This window comes from Microtus ochrogaster, chromosome 17 (assembly GCF_000317375.1).
Source record: "Microtus ochrogaster isolate Prairie Vole_2 chromosome 17, MicOch1.0, whole genome shotgun sequence".
In the NCBI taxonomy this organism is placed as follows: domain Eukaryota; kingdom Metazoa; phylum Chordata; class Mammalia; order Rodentia; family Cricetidae; genus Microtus; species Microtus ochrogaster.
The window spans coordinates 11,607,393-11,628,825 of record NC_022019.1 but is presented as its reverse complement, the minus strand read 5'-3'; the positions used below and the strand labels follow the sequence as shown (position 1 = coordinate 11,628,825).

Below are 21,433 nucleotides of genomic sequence, written 5' to 3'. Positions count from 1 at the left end.
AGTGCACTCAAAGTTGGGGTGATAAACCTTCAAAGAAGCATCCAGATAAGAAGTCGCATCACCCAGGAACAGTACTGTGGTGGTTTGAATAAAAATGGTCCCCATGGGCCCATAGGGAGTGGCACTGTTAGGAGGCGTTGCCTTGCTGGAGTAAGTGTTGTGTTGTTGAAGGAGCTGCATCACTGGGGGCAGGCTTTGAGGTCTCAGATGCTCAAGCCACGCCCAGTGGCAAAGTCTCTTCCCGCTGCCTGCAGATTCAAGTATAGAACTCTGAGCTCCTTCTCCAGCACCATGCTTTTCACCATGATGACAAACAGACTAAACTTCTGAACTGTAAGCCAGCCCCGATTAAATGCTTTCCTTTGTAAGAGTTGCTGTGGTCATGGTGCCTCTTCACAGCAATAAAACCCTAACCAAGACAAGGACCAAAGCATAAACCTTTGCACTTCTCTCCTGATGCTGAGGTAACCACATAACTCTGTGCATTTAAAGTCTTCAAAGGAAGTGACAAGGCTACCTGTTTCCTGACAGAAAAATAAAAAATCAGCTGACTGCACACAGTATTGGGAATGTCTTCATGAGATAGCATCCAACCTAGATGGGCATGCTCTGCGTGTTCTGTGAGCAACCTGCGTTAAGTATATGGAGTATTGAATGAAAGGATATAGATTACTGCCTAACTACATTCTCCAACAAGCATTTAGAAACTTCCAGGGTGTGGCATGTAGAGGTTATACAATTTGATTCTCTAGAGATCAAAGAACTCAGCCCAGATAGTCACTGAAACTGAGTCTTATAAACCATCTGGGGTTGGCAAGAGGATCCCCAAGCCTTCATGCAACAGTGCCGTAAGATGCGGGCTGTCTCTGCTCACCTGGACACTGCAGAGAACCTGACCTTTAGCACAGGGATTCTATTTCCACTAACAGACAGGAGGCAACCCTGTGTATGAGTTTATGGCCAAAAAAAATGTACTCACATCATTGAGGGGATTAAAATCATAGACAGGGATTTGCAATGGTCGCCATCATCGTCTAAGGACAGCACTCAAAGCATTAGCGTTAGTGGCTCTGTTTTTCAGCCAATTGCTGTCATTTTGCTTCCCATGAGCCGAGAGGCATTTTCTGATTTTATTTTGATCCCATGGCCAATATCAAGAAGCCAGTCACAGTGCTGGAATCAGCATCCACAGGCATTGCCGTATGTTGCTTGGCATCGAACAGAGCCAGCTTCAAAGCTCCGAGTTATCTTTCCAGCCCTGGAAAGGAACCTTCGGCTGCTTTATTCAAAACCCTTTAAAAGCGTCAGGCCTTCGAGGTTTGAGAAGATGGTTCAGCAGCTAAAGCACTTGTCACGGAAATGTGAGGACTCGAGTTCCGGTTCCCGGAGCCCACACAAAGACAGGCTTGATTGCATGTGCCCACAATTCCAGGGTTCCTAGAGCAAGGTGAGAAGTAGAGTCAGGATCATGCCTGTAAGTTTACAGGCCAGTCAGCTTGGCGTACACATCTGTGAACAAGAGACCCTGTCTTAAACACCCCAAGATTGTGTTCTGACCACCACATGCATGTCGTGGCATGCTCATGCACACACACACACACACACACACACACACACTCAGAGAGAGAGAGAGAGAGAGAGAGAGAGAGAGAGATTCCAATTTCTGTGACTTCTCAGAAGACAACATTGGCATATATATATATATATAAAATTTTTTTTGCTTGTCTATTTGTTTTGCTTTGTTTGCCCATCAATCTTAACCAAAGTGAGTCCCAGAAAACCTCATATATTGCACTCCGAGACAAGAGAGAGAGCATAGGAGGTTGCCCAGTAGCCCTCAAAGGTCATCATAGGAAGGACTCCCCTTCCCAGAAGGCCAAGTACCTGCTGCAGTTAAATAGAAGTGTGTGCATGGCATCTGATTAACTGGCAGCCACAAGACTGGCAAATATCAGCTAAGGCACCCAGCACTGCTATCTCCACCAAAGGATAGATTTTATATTCAAATGCTTACCACTCAGGAATATCTAAATACCCACAAGCCCCTACTACTTTCCATTGCAGACACGCAGAATTACTAGAACTTGTAATAAATATAAGCTATGCTCCTTTCTTGGGAGAGAATCGATGATGAGCTACATGGAGGATTTTAGGGGGCAACAGGGAGCATGGGAGCAACAACCATGGAAAGTCGGAGTGCAAACACCTCAACTCCAGTTCCAGGGAATACAACGCCCTCTTCTGGCCTCTCCAGGCACTGCATGCTTGTGGCATACATGCATACCTTTAGAAGACCAAGGAATTTCCAGCATCAGCAAAGGGTGGAAGTGGCGGCAGACGTGAACTTAAGTAGACAGTGCAGCAAAGCTTTCCCCTTGAGTTTCTGGATAGCTGGGCTGCTGCCAGAAAGTGCCGCCCACTATGAAAATAACCTCACAGACTCACCCAGAGGCGTGTCTCCTAATCGATGTCAAATACCATCAACTTGGGAATGAAGACCAATCATCACTCCTGAGAAACGAGAATGCCTGGACCTTTTGGGGGGTTATGAGATACTCTCACAGAATTAACCTGATTCTAAAGAACTCAAACCATTAGCATCTTTGTTTGTCATAGCCAGAACCTGGAAACAACATAAATGCCCCTCGATCGAAGAATGATAAGAAAAATGTGGTACATTTACACAATGGAGTACCGCACAGCAGAAAAAAAATAATGACAGCTTGAATTTTGCAGGAAAATGGATGGAGCTAGAAAACATCATTTTGAGTGAGGTAACCCAGACACAGAAAGACAATTATCACATGTACTCACTCATACGTGGTTTTTAAACATAAAGCAAAGAAAGCCAGCCTACAAACCACAATCCCAGAGAACTTAGACAACAATACAGACACTAAGAGAGACATACATAGATCTAATCTACATGAGAAGTAGAAAGTAGAAAAAGACAAGATCTCCTGAGTAAATTGGGAGCATGAGGACCCTGGGGGAGGGTTGAAGGGGGGAGGGGAGGGGCAGGGAGGGGAGCAGAGAAAAATGTAGAGCTCAATAAATATCAATAAAAAAAGAACTCAAATCATCTTTGTGATCTGGTCAACACAGGGGAGGGGGCTGTGCCCGTCAACTAATAAATGGAGTTTCAGCTCTCAAACGAGGAGAATTCAACAGGTCCAAGGATCGTGTCTACATGCTTTCCATTTATCCAATCCCTGAATGAACAATTAGAATGTTCCCACTCATCAATGACAGCATTCTGCGCTGGCTCTCTGACACACAGGGCAGAGCTACTGTTGTAGAAAGGATTGAGCTGAACCCAGTCCCCAGAACATCCTTTCTTTGCTACGACTCAAACTCTCCTGTATCCCAAATGGAGCAATGCAGAAGCCATTCTCAGCTTCGTAGTTTATTCAAGGCCTGTACATTGAGCTGCATGAGATTCCCTCTCGAGTAACCAAAATAAGATAAAACATGCAGGTCTGACTCATTTACTCATCTAAGTGGGGACTGGGGGTGCAAAGGTGACTAATGGAGAGCTAGGGCCCCAAAGCAAACTGCTCTGTCACTTGGGCCTTATAACCCAGAATATCCATGATGCATGAAATCTCCATGGAAACCAGCAGGGCTGTGTGAAGCCTCTGACAAGCTTCAGTGGAAGCAGCATCCCGCAGGGCTGGGAGGTTTCAGAACAGAGCGTGGTCTCCACTGTCAGCCAAACATTCTCCATTGCAGAAATGGCTCCCAGCTTACAGCTGGGCCCGCTCAAGATTGAGCTCCTGACTGGGGAATCCGGGGGTTGTGTGGCCTGAGCTGCCATTTTAAACTGGGTGTGGTAGGACACAGTGACCCCTGGGGCTAGCAATCGCAAGGTCTGAGGTGTGAATTTATGGGTGCTGGTGATATAATGAATCCAACCTGAGCAGCTTCAAAGACAGAAGCGCCACGTCCATGAAAATGCCTTGGGAGGGGGGGCCAATATGGAGCCCTCATGTTTGCATTTCCTCCCTCGGGTCAACCCACACAACCAGACTAGCCTGCTTTCTATTGTCCTAAGAAGCACCATTTTGTCTTAGGGCTTACAGTCCATCACTGAGGGAAATCGGGGCATGAACTAACTAACCTGGAGACAGGAACTAAAGCACAGGCCATGGAGGAGGGCTGCTCACTAGCTTGCTCTTTGTTGTGAAGTTTCATTGTTTTATACAACCCAGGACCACCTGCCCAAAGGTAGCCCTGGCTGCAATGGTCTTGGCCCTCCCACATCAATCATTAATCAAGAAAACAACCCCCTCAGACTGGCCTACATGTCAGTCTGCTGGAGGCCCCTTCTTACTTGAGGCTCCCTCTTGCTCCATATCCTTAGCTTGCTTCAAGTTGACAGTTATGAACCAGCTCAACCACCTAGTGGGGATTTCCTTCCCACTCATTGGTTAAAAGAAGAAAAAGACTCTGTCTGGCCTTGCTCCTGATTGATTCCAAACAATACAGGAACAGGAAATGAGCTATTAATAGCCCGCTCCATGGCACCCTGAGAGACAGGGGAGAACTTTGATCAGCACATTGTCTGTCTTCTGGGGAGAGGTAGCCAGGGGCCCAGACTTCAGCTGTCTTTGATGGAGTCCATATCACAGAAGTTGGTTGGGGACTTGGAATAAAGAAGATAGGGAGATTAGCAACTGCGTATGGATGGATACGAGAATACCGATCTGATAGGTGTGGAGACACAGGAGTGCATCTGATGGGGTTTCCTCCACAGCAGAGGCCCTGGGTGGTTAGGTAAGTGTGAGCAGTCACTTGCCCAGCTGCTTAGCATGTGTAAGAGGCCTTGGCATTGGTGGTAGAGGTACTATATTCACTCACAAGTGGGGGCTTATCTCCACTAAGACTGGTCTAGCTACCATGTTGTTTTTCTCTGAGTGCAAAGACTAACGTTGAACATGGATCATGGGACTTTTTCCCTGGGAAGACCAGCAGCTATCTGGTTGTTGTTAACTAGTCTTGATCTCTCCCATAAAAAGGAGGCCTGAATTTAGCCTCCCGATACAGAAATGCTTCCCCCTCTCTGTATGCAAGTACTTCACTAGTATGACTATCTGTGTTTGCATAATGCAACAGGAGCGCCATGATGGGCTCGTGCCTTTGGTGATACACGTCGGTCTAGTGAAGAGCGCATTCCTAGTAGTGGCAGGCCCATGAGAACCGAATGGCCCAGTAGAATGGTTTCCTGGAGGCTCAGGTATGATGTCACTCAGGAAGACATCTTAAAACGTTTTTCCTCATAGGAAGCATCATATATTTTGAGCCAGCGACTGGTAGACTACCAAGTCCTTTCATTGTGCTCAGGCCTGAATCTGAGAAGAACAGGGTGAGATGAAGCGAATCCCCTTCACTATTGGAGCTGGTGCAGAAATTTCAGGTTTCCACCACTGTCTAGCCTAGCTGTGCTGAATTGGAGATGCTAGTTCTCAGGGAAGGGCTGCTTCTACAGGGGACAAATACAACCACCCTTGGTCCTGTTGGGGTCTTTGTGCCTCTGAACCAGTGAGGGAGGTTTCTTCTGTGCTAGCTCTGATGATTGACTCCAGGTAACGGGATTACTGCTCCCCAAAAAGGAGGGGATGCTTCTTGGAGCCAGTAGCTCTGTGGATTCTCTGGTCTCTTACTACTTCCCTACTAACAGTAGTTCAGGTGTAACCACTAAGAATTTGGATCCATTAGGAATCACAATTTGCGGCAAGCTACCAGATAATCCACACCCCAACTGAGAAAGGGAAGCGAGAATAAGCTGGGGGGAAAAGGGCTCTGTTTGGGCAAATATGTCAGGATATAATACAGTAGGAAGAGCCTGTATGCCTGTGTCTTTCACCCGGTGTCCCCTAATGTCACCATCTTTGATTGCTGGGGGACATTTTCCAAACTAAGAACTCCCTGTTGGTCCATTGCTAGGAACAAAACCTCAAGCTTGACTAGGGTTTCAGGGTTCCTTCATTAACATTGTTTTTCTCTTCTAGGACTCAATCCAGAATGCGGCTTTTGTTGTCATGTCTCCTTAGTCTCTCAGCTTTGCTTGTTTTCCATGACCTTGACAATTATGAAGAGTACTAATCGGAGATCTTGAAATATATCCCTCAGGTAAAGATTTCTGCCTTTTTTTTCTCTCTTAATTAAACACAGATGTTGTCTCCTGAATCGAGGGACTTAAGAAAGAACGCAACCAAGGTGAAGGGTCCTTCTTGTCACATCCTTATCACAGAGGACAAGAGTAGTCATGTGGTGTCACTAGTGACGTCACCTTTCATCTCATGGTATAGGTTATATGTGCCAGTTTCACCACCACCAGCTTGCCATTGTTATTTTTTCGTAGTGTGTTCATTTGATGAGAGTCACCGGATCCAGATCAACCTCAACTTCCGCCATCAGAAATTGCTCTGTAGGAAGAGCTGTCACGAGCAGGGAGGAGGCTCATCCATTAAAATGTTTGCCAAATGAGCACAAGGACCAGAGTTCAGATCCCCAGGACCCACACAAACGCCAGGAAGGTGTGGCTCCTCTCCTGTAATCCCAGCCTCAGCCAGGCAGAAACAAGGAGTTCTCAGAGCATACCGACTAGGGAGATTGGCCATATTAGCAAGATCTGGGTCTGATGGGAGCCCCAGCCTCAGTGAGCAAAGCAAAGAGTGACAGAGGATTACTCCTGACACCAACCTTGGGTGTCCACAGTGTGAACACCTGCACATACACACAGAGAAACACACACATGCACTCATATGCATGGAAACGGAGAGAGAGAGAGAGAGAGAGAGAGAGAGAGAGAGAGAGAGAGAGAGAAAGAGAGAGAGAGAGATGTCTCTCCATCTATTGCGTATTTAATCACTCGTCCCTCAATATGGCTTCGTTGGTATTTTGGCTTATAATTAAAAAGTCAAATGTGCATGGCGTAGAAATTTCCTCCCAGAGAAAACCTCCCATCTTGGAAGGAAGCTCTTTCAGACATGGGATGTTCCCAGGGGAAATAAAACATTCCATCACTCAAGGAAGCCCACTGATCCCAAAGTAAACATTTCAATGGCTTTGAGGAATCCCTGAAAATGGCCATAGATGCTCGGCCCCGCCCTTCCCAAGTGAATAGAAGCAGGAGACACTCTGAGAGAACCCAAGCTGCCTGAAGGTGGCAGAGACCCCCTGGACTGCCCAGCAGAATCTCAGATCCTCTGGGTTCCTGGAAGTGATCCTCTCCAACCTATCAAACTGCCTGCAGGCTGTGCAGTGTGCTCCAAGTTCCCATCTCTGTGAGCTGTCACCTACTCCGGGGTGGACTTCTGGGGATGCCATTGTCCTTAAGTCATGAGTGCTCCTGTAAGTAACCTCTAGCTCATACTTCTGTAAGTAGCCCCAATAAGGCTCATTGGCTCACCAAATGGGCTTTACTGGTATCTGACTTTAGTCCGGATCGGCTCCCTATCCAGAGTTAGTGTGCACTTTACCCACCTCAACCCAGGAACAGTGTCATGCAACAGCACAGGGCTGCAAATCCTTAGTCCCAGCACTTGAGAGACAGAGACGGGTGGATCTCTGTGAGTTCCAGGCTAGCCCGGTTTACATAGGCTAGCCCAGGCTACATAGTGAGACATTGCCGCAAAAGGAAAAACAATTAAGTGTCCATTAGTTAATTCAAACTGTATTTGCACTTCAAATTGTTTTATTTTGTCCACTGAGAGCTTTCTTAGCTTCTTTATCTTTTATGGGGAGAGCCTCTCTGAGGCTCCTTATTTATATGAAGATGGTAGCTCCTGATTAGACCAAAACATGAAGTTACTACTGTGGTCAGTGAATGGTCACACGTGTATGTGGATGCTGAGTAAAAGGTGACCTATGACATCAAGCTATTTTCTGTCATCTCCAAAACTTTGCTTCTCTCCTGGGCTCTGCAGTCTAAGGACTTGACTCCTACAAACCCTGTTTCTCCTGTCGGTGGACTTGCTGCTACCTTATGCCAGTAGGGGGCAGTAGAGGGAGGTCAGCTGGCTGGAGAAGGAGTCAGCTCCCTCCTGCTTGCTTGGGTTCTGGCCAGCCCCATGCAGCAATGACCCTTCACCAGAGTGGCAGCCCATTACTTCAGTTTCTAACCTCTTTCCAAACGTCCAGAGCCAGCATTGCATGTGATCTCAGTCTCCAGCGGCAGCAGACAGTGTCGGCCCCAGCTTCACAGAGGGCCTTACCCAAGCTCCCAGTTTCTAATGTCCTCACCCCCTTCCCTCCATGGCTTCTTGCTTTTACAGTTCCATAAGCGGCCGGTTCTCGACATGAAATCGTTGTCTACACACACTGTCTGTGTTTTCTTGCCTGGTTCCTCACAGATAGGGAAGGAAAATATATAAGCGTGCAACTAAGAAATGACAGACCCTCTGCAAAACGAAAGCAATTGTTTTGGTGGGGGCAAGCTGGGATGGAGGGGCTTATCTGCCTCCCAGTCCTTCTGAAGTCATGTCATGATGCGATGTCATAAGTCTCTGTCCTTTACAGAGGACAGTATGTACCCTGGGCAAACTGCCTCCCACAAGCGAATGATATGTAAGGAGACCAATTTATGAAGTGCGTTGGTAATTGCCAGGTGGGTGGGGACAGAGTGTGAACTGCCGGGAGAGAGTAAACAGAATGTTGACAGAGATAGGATCTAGGAGGGAATGTTTTCTGAAAACAGAAAAGGCCATTGCGGGGGGGTTGAAAGACAGCAACCACGGCTTACTACAGAAAGAGATCCTGCTCATAGAAAGCCCAGTCAAGTACTCACCAAACCAAGAGGAGAACCTGGGTCTGGAATCCCCAGAACCCATGTAAAGGGTTGGCATAGCACCTATCTGTAACCCTGTGCTTGAATTGAGAGAGAGAGAGAAACAGGTGGACCCCCAGAAACCTCTGGCTACCCAGCCCAGACTAGTCTGTGAGGTCCAGCCTCTGTGAGGCACCAGGCCTCAAACGTAAGGTAGCACCATTAAAGATACACAGCATAAACCTGTATGCACGTGTTTCCGCATGCCTGCCCACACACACGTGAATATCCTGAATTTTTCTTTCTTACTATTTATAAAGAAGTGGGGCACACAAGGAAACCTGGATATACCGAAGAGAAGCAAGCTGGCCTTCCAGAAGCGTTCTGCAAGACAGGCATGGTGGTCGGACTTATTCTCTGCAGCTTGCGGCAGGCATCAGCGCCCTCTGCTGGTCATGAGGTAGAGGACAATGCAGACTATTCAAAACAGCTGTAAGTTGAACCACCCAAATTTTCTGTAGAACTCCCCAGTCCCTCCCACTGTGGTTGCATTAAGCTAAAATAAGATCTTTGGGATGGGCTCTAATCTACTATGACTAGTGTCCCTAGACAATGAAGCAATCAGGACACAGGCATAGACAGAGAAAAAACTACGTAGACACAGGGAGACAGCCATCCATAGGCAGGGGGACCCAGCCAGGGACTCAGTTTAAGACGGGTCCCTCCGAAGATGTGATAAAATAATTTCCTATGGGTGTTCAGTCCATTTTTGCGTATTTATGTAGGAAGGGCTGTGTACCACATGCGGAGGGCAGAGAAAAAGTCGGTCCTCTAATTCTACCGTGTGGATCCCGGGGATAAACTCGGGTTGTCAGGCTTAGGAACAAACGCTGTTACCCACTAAGCCACCTCATTGGCCCGATTTTCCGTTCTCTAACCTAGTCTGAGTACTGAGACCACAGCCCCTCATGCTAAGACCCCATTCCAGAAGAGTGTTTTTCTAGACACGTCCTTACCTGGTTTTTCTGCTCTGGGTGGACTGAGATAGACAAAGAATTCCCTTTGAGGACATGCGGTGGTGTACCATACAGGACGGAGCCTAGTTTGAACCCCCTAGTTCTGCCCTAGATGCTACGCACAGCACTCCGTGCATAAGAAGTCCTTACAGCCTCCTTCTCCATAAAACATGGCCAATACTCACCCACTCACAAAACCAGGCTCCAAAACGCTCTTCTTGTTGCTAATAAAATTCAGAAATAAACTATTTGGAATATATTTTTAGAAACACTAAGTAGATATAATACTGGCTCTTTGTGTTCACAAATATATTCTTTATCATTTTAAGACAATATAATTTGGGCCAACAAGATGGCCCAGGAAATAATTGTCACTTGACAACCTGAGTTCGATCTCTGCAGTCCATGTAGTGGAAGGAGAGAAACAGTTTGCGTGTACTGTCCTCTGACCTCCACAGGTGCTAGGTGTGCATGCCAGACCAAAGAAATGTAAGAAGAAAATGTAGAGATTTCAGTAAATGTAAAAACGTTTGTGTTTTTACAAGGAAGAGATGCTTCATGGCAGCTAGTCTTATCGGAACAACCATCTAGCTCTTCATCCATGAAACAGACTAGCCGTCTAGCTGCTGGTGCCCCTCGGTTGTTGTGAACCTAACACAGATGCAGTCACCTGGGAAGAGGGCCCCTCAATTGAGGATGCCTACATCGGATTGGCCTATAGGCAAGTCTGGGGGTGCCTTTTCTTGATTAATGATTGATGTGGGAGGGCCCCGCTCACTGTGGGTGATGCCACCCCTGGGAATGTGGTCCTGGCTTGAATCAGAAAGGTAAACTGAGCGAGTGTTCCCCATAAGCTCTGCTTAGGTTCCTGCCTTGGCTTCCCTGGATGATGGGCTGGAAGCCGTATGCCAAATAGACCTTTTCCTCCTCCACCTCTGTTTAGTTAGTGTTGATTACAGCAACAGAGAAGCAAACAGGATCACTGCACAGACATTATATGTTACATTCCCAATGCTGATGCAATACATTGTTTAGATTTTCATTTAGATCAGCATTCACACCTGGGCTAGCTCTAACCCTTCCGATGTACATGTTACTTTTGGGTCTCTATAGCAGCCTGCTGGATCAATTGGGGGCTGTATCCACACACTCAGTGCTACAGCTGCAGAATGATTTACTTACACAGCGGAAGAATTGTCTACTTGAAAGTTTAAATGGACTCACCCATAAAACTGTCAGAGCCTGGAGCTGTTATCAGTTATAAGTATGTCCAATGAAAGGAATATTTGATTTATTTCGTATATGAAGAGTGGAAAAAGAGTTAAAAGTTGGGCATGTTGAGGAGGTCTCCTTAAGGTAACAAAGCCCCTTGACAGCTGTAAGAAAACACGGACTTGTTTTGTTCTAGGACTTGGGGCCCGCCCTTCACAGGCCCAAGCTGTGTGAGCGGAGTTTGTTTGGGGACTGTAGTGGGTTTGCTTGTTCAACATTGCCAGTGCACTAAATGCCCCTGAACTGTACGCTTCGAAATGGTTAAAATGGGAACTCTGAGGACATGTAGATTCTACTGCAGAAGAAGAGCAAGCGGCCAGGAGAAACACAAACACATCCACAAAAGCGATCGAAGGACCAGTGGTGGCCAGTGGTGGCCAGTGGTGGGCAGGGGTGGGCAGTGGTGGCCAGTGGTGGCCAGTGGTGGGCAGGGGTGGGCAGTGGTGGCCAGTGGTGGCCAGGGGTGGGCAGGGGTGGGCAGTGGTGGCCAGGGGTGGGCAGGAGTGGGCAGGGGTGGGCAGGGGTGGCTCAAGGAGGAGGGAGGGATGGAGACGTCCAGCAAAGGGGCTCTCAGGTTAAAATGGTGCTGTCACAAGGGATTGGTGACATCCTAGTTTGGAACTCATAGAGCATACAAAGCGGAGCATTCTGATTGACAGGCGGCATCCAGGGACAACAATCCATTGGAATGGAGTCATCACTGTGGCAAACACGCCGCGCCAACACAGGACGTGAACAATGGGAAACAGGAGGCGGTAGGAGATATGTCCTGTGCTCCTTGTTCATTTCTCTCTCTCTCTGAAAACTGCTTGAAAGTAAAGTTTATTGATTTTATAAAAATTCAACCAGACAAAGAAACATGAGCAATGAACACATGTAATCATTTGGATAGACAACATGTCAATCAAGTTGAAGAGTCCAAGAATAAGAATATGGAAATGTAGATTCCAGAAATAAGAATGTGTAAATAAAGACATATAAACTCACAAGCCTAGGAGAATGAGAGCAGGCTGTCAGCAGCTTAAGGATTGACTATTAACAGTGGGTTACTCCGCTTTGGAACCCGAGTCTGAAGCGGCCCTCTGAAAACAAACTGAGATCAGCTTTTGGATACCCTCCCCCCGGACACTTGTGACTAGAAACTGATGGGAGCTGAGTTAACTTTTAAATGATGGGACATTTAAAAAGTGCACTACAGGACAATAGGCTTTCTCACCAGAAAGCACTTTACTGAAATCTACTTTAAGGAATGTTGTAGTGATGGACTCCCAACAACGGAGAAACAGAGAGAAAACTGCTGCAGACCCTTTATGATATCGTCCTTACAGCCCAGACTATATAGTTCTCAGCTAACACAGGAGACTAGCTGGACATTATCAGGTGGTGGTCACCATGGATCTTAGGAGGTTTGAACTGTAGGAGCCAGCCATGATAAGTTAAATATGAACAGATCACCCAAAGGAAGTTCTTTACTTCCTGAGTCTCAGTAGTTTACCCTGAAGCAATACCTGCTTGCAGGAAGAAGAACCATGAGCTAAGATTACCCGACCACCACCCAGGAACAGACCATCCAAAGGAAATGCCTAACATTCCAACCGCTGTAGATAGGACCTCCTGCCAGTACACACTCACCAGGACACCCCTAGATAAATATCAGCCAATCAGGGATCCTGAGCCTCAGAAACCTCTCACCCCCATTTTTTACTACTATAAAAACCCAACTCTAATTGAGCTCGGGGCTCTCCGTTTATTCTAATACGTTGGGCATGCGGAGAGACTGAGTTTGCAAACTTGCATAAAATAAAGTCTCTTTGCTTTTATGTATGGGACTTGGTCTCCTTTTTGCCTTTTGGAGACTTTGCTGATTTGGGCATAACATGAACCACTGACAGCTTAACCTACCATTGCTCACACAGCATTCCATCCACTAAACAGACAAGACAGACAGCTCTTCCCAGGAGCACTGGGAACACGAGCCAAGATGGACCACCCTTAGGGCCACAAAACAAGTCTCAATAAACGGGGATTTAAGTCAGAGTAAGCATGTTCTCTAGCTGTGTAGAAATCACACTGGGGTCCTTCCCAGAAAGGTCTGCATTCTTTCTCCTCATTAGGTGATGAGAAGCACCCTTCCTTCAGACAGCCTCGGAGTGAAGAAAACAGGAAGAAACCAGGGTGACATTGATAGTACAAAATGCTATCTCTAGAAAAGGAAAATATCACCAAGTCTATATTAAGAAAGTAGAGCTAGGGGCTGGAGAGATGGCTCAGAGGTTAAGAGTATTGCCTGCTCTTCCAAAGGTCCTGAGTTCAATTCCCAGCAACCACATGGTGGCTCACAACCATCTGTGCTGGGGTCTGGTGCCCTCTTCTGGCCTGCAAGCATACACACAGACAGAATATTGTATACATAATAAATAAATAAATATAAAAAAATAAAGTAGAGCTATGACTCACAGCCATGCATACATGCACACATACATACATATACATAGATACACACATACATAGATACACACATACGCACATATATTCTCGCATACATACACATACAAACACACATATGCATGCACGCATACACACACAATACATACGTACATATATACAAACATACATATATACATAACTTTTATTTGTAAAATTTCCTATCAGCTCTTTGGAAGAAGAGTCTTCCTAACAGGCCTTCCTACAAACGGAAGCCCAGGTCTGAACAGCCGCAGTGGTGGCAACCACAATAAAGAGGAAATCCCACCAACCTTGCACATGCTCTTCAAACACTGAGAAAGAAAGGCTGGCACCCAAATATACTGTGTATTCAACACTACATTGACACAAAGCCAAAGACATCGCAACTAAAATCTATGCTCCTTATGAACAGGTGAAAACAACTCTAAAAATAAGCCTAGCAATTGAACCAAAGAACGTGGCAGAAGGATAATACACCACGACCAAGACTGGTTCAGTCAGTCATGTAAAACTGGTTTATCATTTGAAAAATCAATCTGTATAGTTACTATATTAACAAATTTTTAATTTAAAGAAATTCATCTCAATAGAGAAATAAAAAGTATTGGATAAAAATCCAAAGTCTATTACCATTTTTTTTTAATTTTTAGGAAACAATGAATGGGAGGAAACTCTCATCTTTGAAAGAATAGTCTACAAAAGATACGATGGACCGCACACACTGCACTGCTGGAGGCCTGGATGCTTTGCATGCAAGTTCTCAGTCCGTTGCTGAGCAACACTGTTCTGGGGAATGCGGTCAGTGTGATAAGGCATGAAAACACCTTCGTCGGAAAGGAAGAAGGAAACATGTCTTCCTTTGCAGACCAACTGTTTGTCCACATGCAAATATCCAGGAGGACTTGTAAAAAGCTAACGGAAGCCTAGCAGCGCTATAAGATGGAGGTACAGAGGTAATTCATGGGCTGAGCAGTGGCTCAGCAGGGAAAGGCGCTGCCAGCGGGTCTGAGGACCTGAATTCCACTCCTGGAAACCACACGGTGGTGGAAGGAGAGACCCAGCTGTGAGGGTGGTCCTCTGACCTCCACACAGGCACACCCAGACACACAAAACAAACAAACCAAAATGCTGAGGAGACCTGCTTAAGAACATTTGCTTCTCTTGCAGAGGACCTGGATTTAGTTCCTAGTTCTCAAATGGCAGCTCACAGCTGCCTTAACGTCAGTTCAGGGAACCAACTCCCTCTTCTGCCTTCCACGGTCACTAATGCCTTGCACATACGTAAATGCAGGCAAAACATTCACACACACAGAGAGAGAGAGAGAGAGAGAGAGAGACAAGTGAATCTTAAAAAATAAAATGCAAACAAAATTTAAAAATTAAGTATCACTATGTTTTAAACACTAAGCCATACGAGTATGTATATAACCCAATTTAGAACAGAATTAAAATATGAAATGTGGATAAATCCAAAACGACACTCAGGATCAGAGCATTAAAATGTATATGCTCCCCCCCCAAAAATAAAATGTATATGCTCTACTCTAAAAGACATAAAGCCCTACCTACCCTCATTTTATGAAGCATGTTGTTTAAAGAAATGAAAAACAGTAATTCTATAAATACATCTGAAAAACACATTCTCAACTCCGTGACCAAGAGAAACAAGTGAAGGTCGTTCGGAGACTGAAGAGATGGTTCGTTGGTTAATCAGGTACCATGCAAGCATGAGGACCCACAGATCCACAGAACCGGAAAAAATGGGAGGGGGAGGAGGAAAGGGGTGCAGGGTGGGGGTGGGGGATAGAGAAGACTAAGGAGGGAGGGAAGGAGGAAGGAAAGGAGGGCGGGAGGAGGGAAGGGAGAGAGGGATGGAGAAAGGAGGGAAAGGGGAGTAACTACAGAACATAACCAGTGCTTAACACTTAAGGGTTTTTTTTTTTACATTTAATAATTTTTATTTAATTTTTTCATATATTTTTGGCCCTGAATTTCCCTTTCCAAACTCCTCTTCCCGATTCTCCCCACCTGCCTATGCTTAATTCTCAGTTACATTGCAGGCACGCTGTTACAGAACGGGCTGTCACCGGAAGATCATCTGAGCCGTTAGGCCCAAAGGCTCGACTTACTCAGTGACTCCCTAGCTAAACAAACCACTTCCAGAGCACACCTGGTCTCTAAATTCCCGGATCAGTTTTGATCCCACACCGGGAGCTCTGACTCCAGAGCCTCTGAAATCCCATCTCTGAGAGCTCCGGCGGTCCCGGTCATTCTAAGGCTCGTGCTCTGCCGCCATCTAGGGGCCAACTGCGCGCACTGCACAAGCAGGGGTCGTTCATTCTCAATTCCCTGATGCACAAACAGGCTTTCCTTTCTGTCCACCAGGTCTCTGTGATAGTGAAGTTAAGGCCACCAAGCAAAGGACTGCTGTTCTCAGAATGACCTCCGAGGGCTAAAACGCTCACTCTGGAAATGCCGGAAGCCCCAGAGTTTCTGGTTTTTGATACCACGCTGTCTGTTTTATAAGACAGGACCAGGAATATTTAGCACCTGTGTGTGGAAGAAATTGTTAAGCGCTATGGGAATCGAATAAAACATATCTCTGTCCTTAAGGCTCTGATAATCACATATAAAATAAAACGGATTTATGCTACTTCTGACACCCATGAGACCTGGAAAGCAAAGGCTAATGGTACCCCTCCCTCTCCCGCGCACACACACTCATGTGCCATGAGGGAGGTGGTTTTGGCATGGGTCCTGGTGCATTTTTACACGCCAGCTCATCTGGACCTCACATGACCATCCTTCAAGGGCAGAAGCTGAGAGTTTCCACAAGCAGCTTGCACACCCAGCTCAGAACGAGGCATGCAGAGAGCAGGCACTCAGACTCAGACTCCCCACTTGGGCCCACCAGGCAGTCACATGCAGGATGCAAGCCAGGTCTCTCTCCATCTTCAGTCTGTGCCTGTCTCCTTTACTTTGGGCCACCCGCTGAGCTCTGCACACGGATGTGTGAGTCACTCAAGGAGTGCCTGTCGGACCGCATTTCACCCCCACTTCAAGTCTGAAAACAGAAGAATGACCATCCTAAGCTTTCAGTCATCTTGAGTCTTTCAAGACAGGCTACCCCTTCCCTTTATGACTTCCCAGAGGACAGCCACCCATGATGACGGGACAGCATCCTGGAATAAGCATCTCCCGAGTGCCAGATTGGTCCCCTAAGTGATGATAAACATCAGGACTTCCTCCAACCATTCTGAAGAACCTGAATTGGGGTCAGGTACACCATGCCTTGGCAAGAACCAGTAGCTATGCACGCCTCTTGCTCCGTGGCCCAGTTTCTCTTCTATTTAAGACTAAACTTCATGTCAGAACCTTGAGGAGAGACTTGGGGCGACACCGAACTCCTCTCTCTGTTCCTCTTCCCACAGTGGCCACAGAAATAGTCCTCCCTCCCTGGCTTCCACCATTCCACGTGGAATATTCCTTTATTCAGGGTGAAGATGTGTCACTGTGATTGGTTTAATAAAAAGCTAAATGGCCAATAGCAAGGCAGGAGGTATAGGGGGACTGTGGGACAGAGAGAGCACTGGGAGGAAGAAAGGGGGAGTTGCCAGCCAGACATGAAGGAGGCAAGATGGGCAGAACAGAGAAAAGGTAACAGCCATGTAAGAGAATGTAGATTTTAAAATATGGGTTTATTTATGTTATAAGAGCTAGTCAGAAACAAGCCCAAGCTAAGGCTGGGTTTTCATCATTAATAAGAAGTCTCCATGTGGTTATTTGGGAGCTGGCAGGCGGAGTGGAGAAAGACTGGTTACAACTACACGTCTCTTTAATTGGTGTATTATAGCAGATGGCCCTTGAGGGGTACCTTCTTGAAGCTGCTGGGACCCAGCTTTTGTCCTAAAGTTTCCAGTTACAAATACACGTCTGTCTGTGCATGGTCCCAGAGCCCACACTCATCGGCACTAACCTCATCTCTTCATGACTACCAAAGATAGTTCCAGACAGGACACATGCATTTCAAGCTTTGTCATTCACTGAGAACAGAAGACTTGAGTTGGACAGATGGCTCTGCAGTCAATAGCATATGCTGCCCTTGCAGAGGACCTGCGTTCTGCTGCCAGCACTCACATTGGATGGTTTATACCCCCCTGCAGCTCCAATTCTGGCACCGTACTCCATCCTCTCCGGTCACTGACACCCACCGAGTGTGCATATGTACCTGCAGAAACTCTCACACATCCACAAAATAAAAACAAATAAGAGGAAACCATTTTTGAAACACCTGACTCTTTCATGTAGTTCTCCTAGCCTATTTCCAGATCCATGATTGGAGCTCACACCCTCCCCTGCCTTCCCAGTGCTGGGGTTAGTGCTAGTGCAACCGTTAGCTACTGGGGCCGCAACAGAACAGAGGAGAGCGTTTCAAGCAGGCACTCAAGAGCAGAAGTACACAGAGAGGCGTCACTGGCCCCCAAAGCGCTCAGAACTCTTGTTCCACTACAAGGAGCAACTCCTTACCAAGTCAGCAAACGTTAGCCCCACCCTGGCACAAAGGTTTCCTGATCATTTTCTCAGGTGAGTTTCCATCAGTGGAGGTCTTTTTTCCCATCTTTCTCCTGACATCCCTAACCTGAAGTTCTCTGCCCCTCCCCCTCCCTTCTACCTTCTAACTCCAGGGCATTGACTTTGTTCTGCCAAGCTCTGTAAGCTTGAGCTAGCAAGCCACGTTAAACATAACCTTTGCCCATCGTTTGAGATGGCGCACTCTTTTCTTCTGAGCAAAACACTTCCAAACCACGGAGAGACTCCCTGTGTCGTCTCCTGGGGGAGTCGCTTCTCGTGGGATAAACCGAAGCATTAGTTTGCCAAGAGCGAGCCTCTACCCGGGCAGAAGATGGTGTCCTAGTTTCTTTGCCTGTGATAAATACCCTGACAAAAGCACCTGAGGAGAAGCAGATACTTTTAGACTCAGAGGTTAAGGCGCAATCCATCCAGGTGGGGGATTAAAGCAGAAACTTGCAGCAGCTGGTCACACTGTGGTCCCAACCGGAAAGCAAAGAGCTTGAAGGCATGCACTCATCTCGGCTAGATGTCTCTTTTTATTACACATAGGATCCCAAGCCCAGGGATTGGTGCTGCCCACTTTTAGACTGGATTTTTTAACACAGTAAAGATAACCCTTTGGGCTGGAGAGATGGCTCAGAGGTTAAGGACACTGACTGTTCTTCCAGAGGTCCTGAGTTCAATTCCCAGAAACCACATAGTGGCTCACAACCATCTACAATGAGATATGGTGCCCTCTTCTGACATGGAGGCAGAACACTGTATTGTATATGTAATAAATAAGATCTTTTTTTTTAAAAAAAAAAAAGATAACCCTTTGTAGGCATGGCCAGAAGACCAGAATCCACAGGATAATTCTAGATTCTGGGGAGTTGGTAATCAATGCTACAGATCACAGATAAGAAAGAACAAGGCAAGTGAAGGGCACTCTTTGGTTACAGGACATTGAGAAGTGAGCCACCTACTTTCAAAGCTACCAGAAGGTTTTATGGAGGCCACTGTGATAGACCTGTCCCTAACAATCTTTCTCCACTACGGATTTGGGATGCTATACTATGGGCCTGCCAGGCAAGATGAGCCTGCTAGTGCAGCAGCGGCATGGCTGTGTGAGAGAAACCAACTACTTTCCAATTGGATTGTGTTTCATTCCCAGGAATTCGTATGTGGTACTATGAAAATAAATGAAATGTACACCCTGGCAATGCTGAAGCAGGCATGGGCAGCCCGTATATGGAGGTTCTATTGAACTCGTCCATATTGGGTTTCATGGTCTAAGTTGATAAGGACGACTGACCAGGTCTCTTCCTCAAGAGGGCACCAGATCTCATTACAGATGGTCGTGAGCCACCATGTGGTTACTGGGAATTGAACTCAGGACCTTTAGAAGAACAAGCAGTGCTCTTAACCACTGAGCCATCTCAAGCCTGTAACTAGGGGGAGGACTGACCTTAATGCAGAAACTATATTTAGCCGTTTATTGCTAAATGAACATCGTGTACGTGTCAAATTTCCTTTCTAACATTTATGTTTAAGCCCATAGATGAGTGCCGCTGCCTGCTTTGGCAGTGGGAGGTGGCTCTTGTCGAGACCCACAACTGGTCAAAGTACTAAATCAAGTAGACTGTTGAATACTCAGCGACAAATGGAACATCAAGTCTTGCTCCATGACTCAGCAAAACTGTGGGAAAAGGGGCGGAAAGAGGAGAACATCTGGGAGAAGGGGCAGAACTGTGAAATCCTGGCCTCCGGGAATAGCACGGCTTTTGCACTCTTGAACAATCAGCAGCTGTCATTATCTACACAAAAGCTGCACAAGATTGGGCCAAATAACATTCCATTATGGAAAAGGAGTGGGGGGGGGAGCTCATAAAGTCCCACGCTTCCCTGAGGATCTACTGGCAATTAGTGGTTACCTGGGTAAGGAGAGGAGCTTTCTTTTTCTTTAATTTGTTTCTTTATTTACTTGGGGGAAAGAGGAAACTGCTACAAAACACGAGTGTACGGGTCAGAGGACAAGTTTGTGGAGTCAGTTCTCTCTTTCCACCTTTATGTGTGTTCAGGTGATGTACAAGTGCCCTTAACCCCTGAGCCATCTTGGCGACCAAGAGATGCCAGAGGTCTAACCAACCCATGTTCCTGTGAGCAAACCTAATGAAACCCATTTGTTGTGGAATATTAGTTTAAGATTGTTACTTTTTTTTTTTTTTGCTGTGGAATATTTGTTTAATGAGGCAAAGATGTGTCACATTCTTATGTTGCATTTGTTTTACTCTGTAAAGCTGTGTTACTTTGCCTACCTAAAACATGTGATTGGTCTAATCAAGAGCTGGACAGCCAATAACAAAGCAGGAGAGGGATAGGCAGGGCTGCCAGCAGAGAGCATAAATAGAAGGAGAAATCTAGGCCTGAGGAAAAGAGAAGAATAGGAAGAGCTAGGAGCAAGAAAAGGAGGAGAGGAGGATGCCAGGGGTCAGTCACCCAGACACACAAACAGCCATGGAGTAAGAAGGAAAGAAGAATATAGAATAAAGAAAGGTAAAAAGCCCAAAGGCAAAATGTAGTTAAAGAGAAACTGGGCAATTTTAGTTTGAGAAGCTGGCTAGAAACAAGCCAAACTAAGGCCAGGCATTTATAAATAAGATTAGGTGTCTGTGTATTTCTTTGCGAACTACTGGGTAATGGGCCCCCAAAGAATAAAAAAAAAGACTACACCCATTGAGGTGGGGCATGGGAGAATACAGTATCCATGCAATGAGAAAGAAATGGCCTATGATGCATCTGGGGGTTACATGAAATCATTGTGAGATGTTTATATCCAAATCTTTGTCTACTTTCTACTGAGCTCTTGGAGACCATATCTTCTTTGTTATAGGCTCCATCTGATAACAAGACTTTTCTGGGTTCAATTGAGATAAAAATATCATTTTATTCAAGATAAATATCTCTGATAAGAATTAGCAAGATGAACTTAGAGACTGGGAAGAGAAGGGAAGACAGCAAGCAGAGTTATCCCTCACCTATCCAATTTCCTTTTCATACTCCTTTCCCTGAACTTAATTTCCATTCTGACTGGTTTCCTCCAACCAGAGAAGCTGACTACCTTGGTCCTATGGAAGAATATGTGGATAAAACCACGTACCCAGTTGCCACGGTTATTTTAGGCATGAACACCACTCTGAGGTTGGTTAGTATAAGTGAAGACCTAAGAGATACAGTTTGGGGAGAGTACTCCTCAGTTTAGTAACTTTTTTTGTTGCATGACAATAAGCATCTTACAGGGGGGATGTTTATATTTCTGCTCACAGGTCAAGGGTACAGTCCACCATGGTGGGAGAGG

General features: G+C 46.2%; 1 protein-coding gene across 1 annotated transcript in view; it reads left to right on the top strand.

Moving 5' to 3' along the window:
* Window positions 1-6,077, top strand: part of Adra1a (adrenoceptor alpha 1A) — a 148,587-nt gene extending 142,510 nt beyond the window's left edge. Inside the window, exon 4 of the mRNA XM_026783197.1 lies at window positions 6,012-6,077. Coding sequence (XP_026638998.1) covers window positions 6,012-6,053 — 42 coding nt within the window. The 3' untranslated portion in view covers window positions 6,054-6,077. The remainder of the gene's footprint in view (window positions 1-6,011) is intronic.
* Window positions 6,078-21,433: the final 15,356 nt, after the last annotated feature.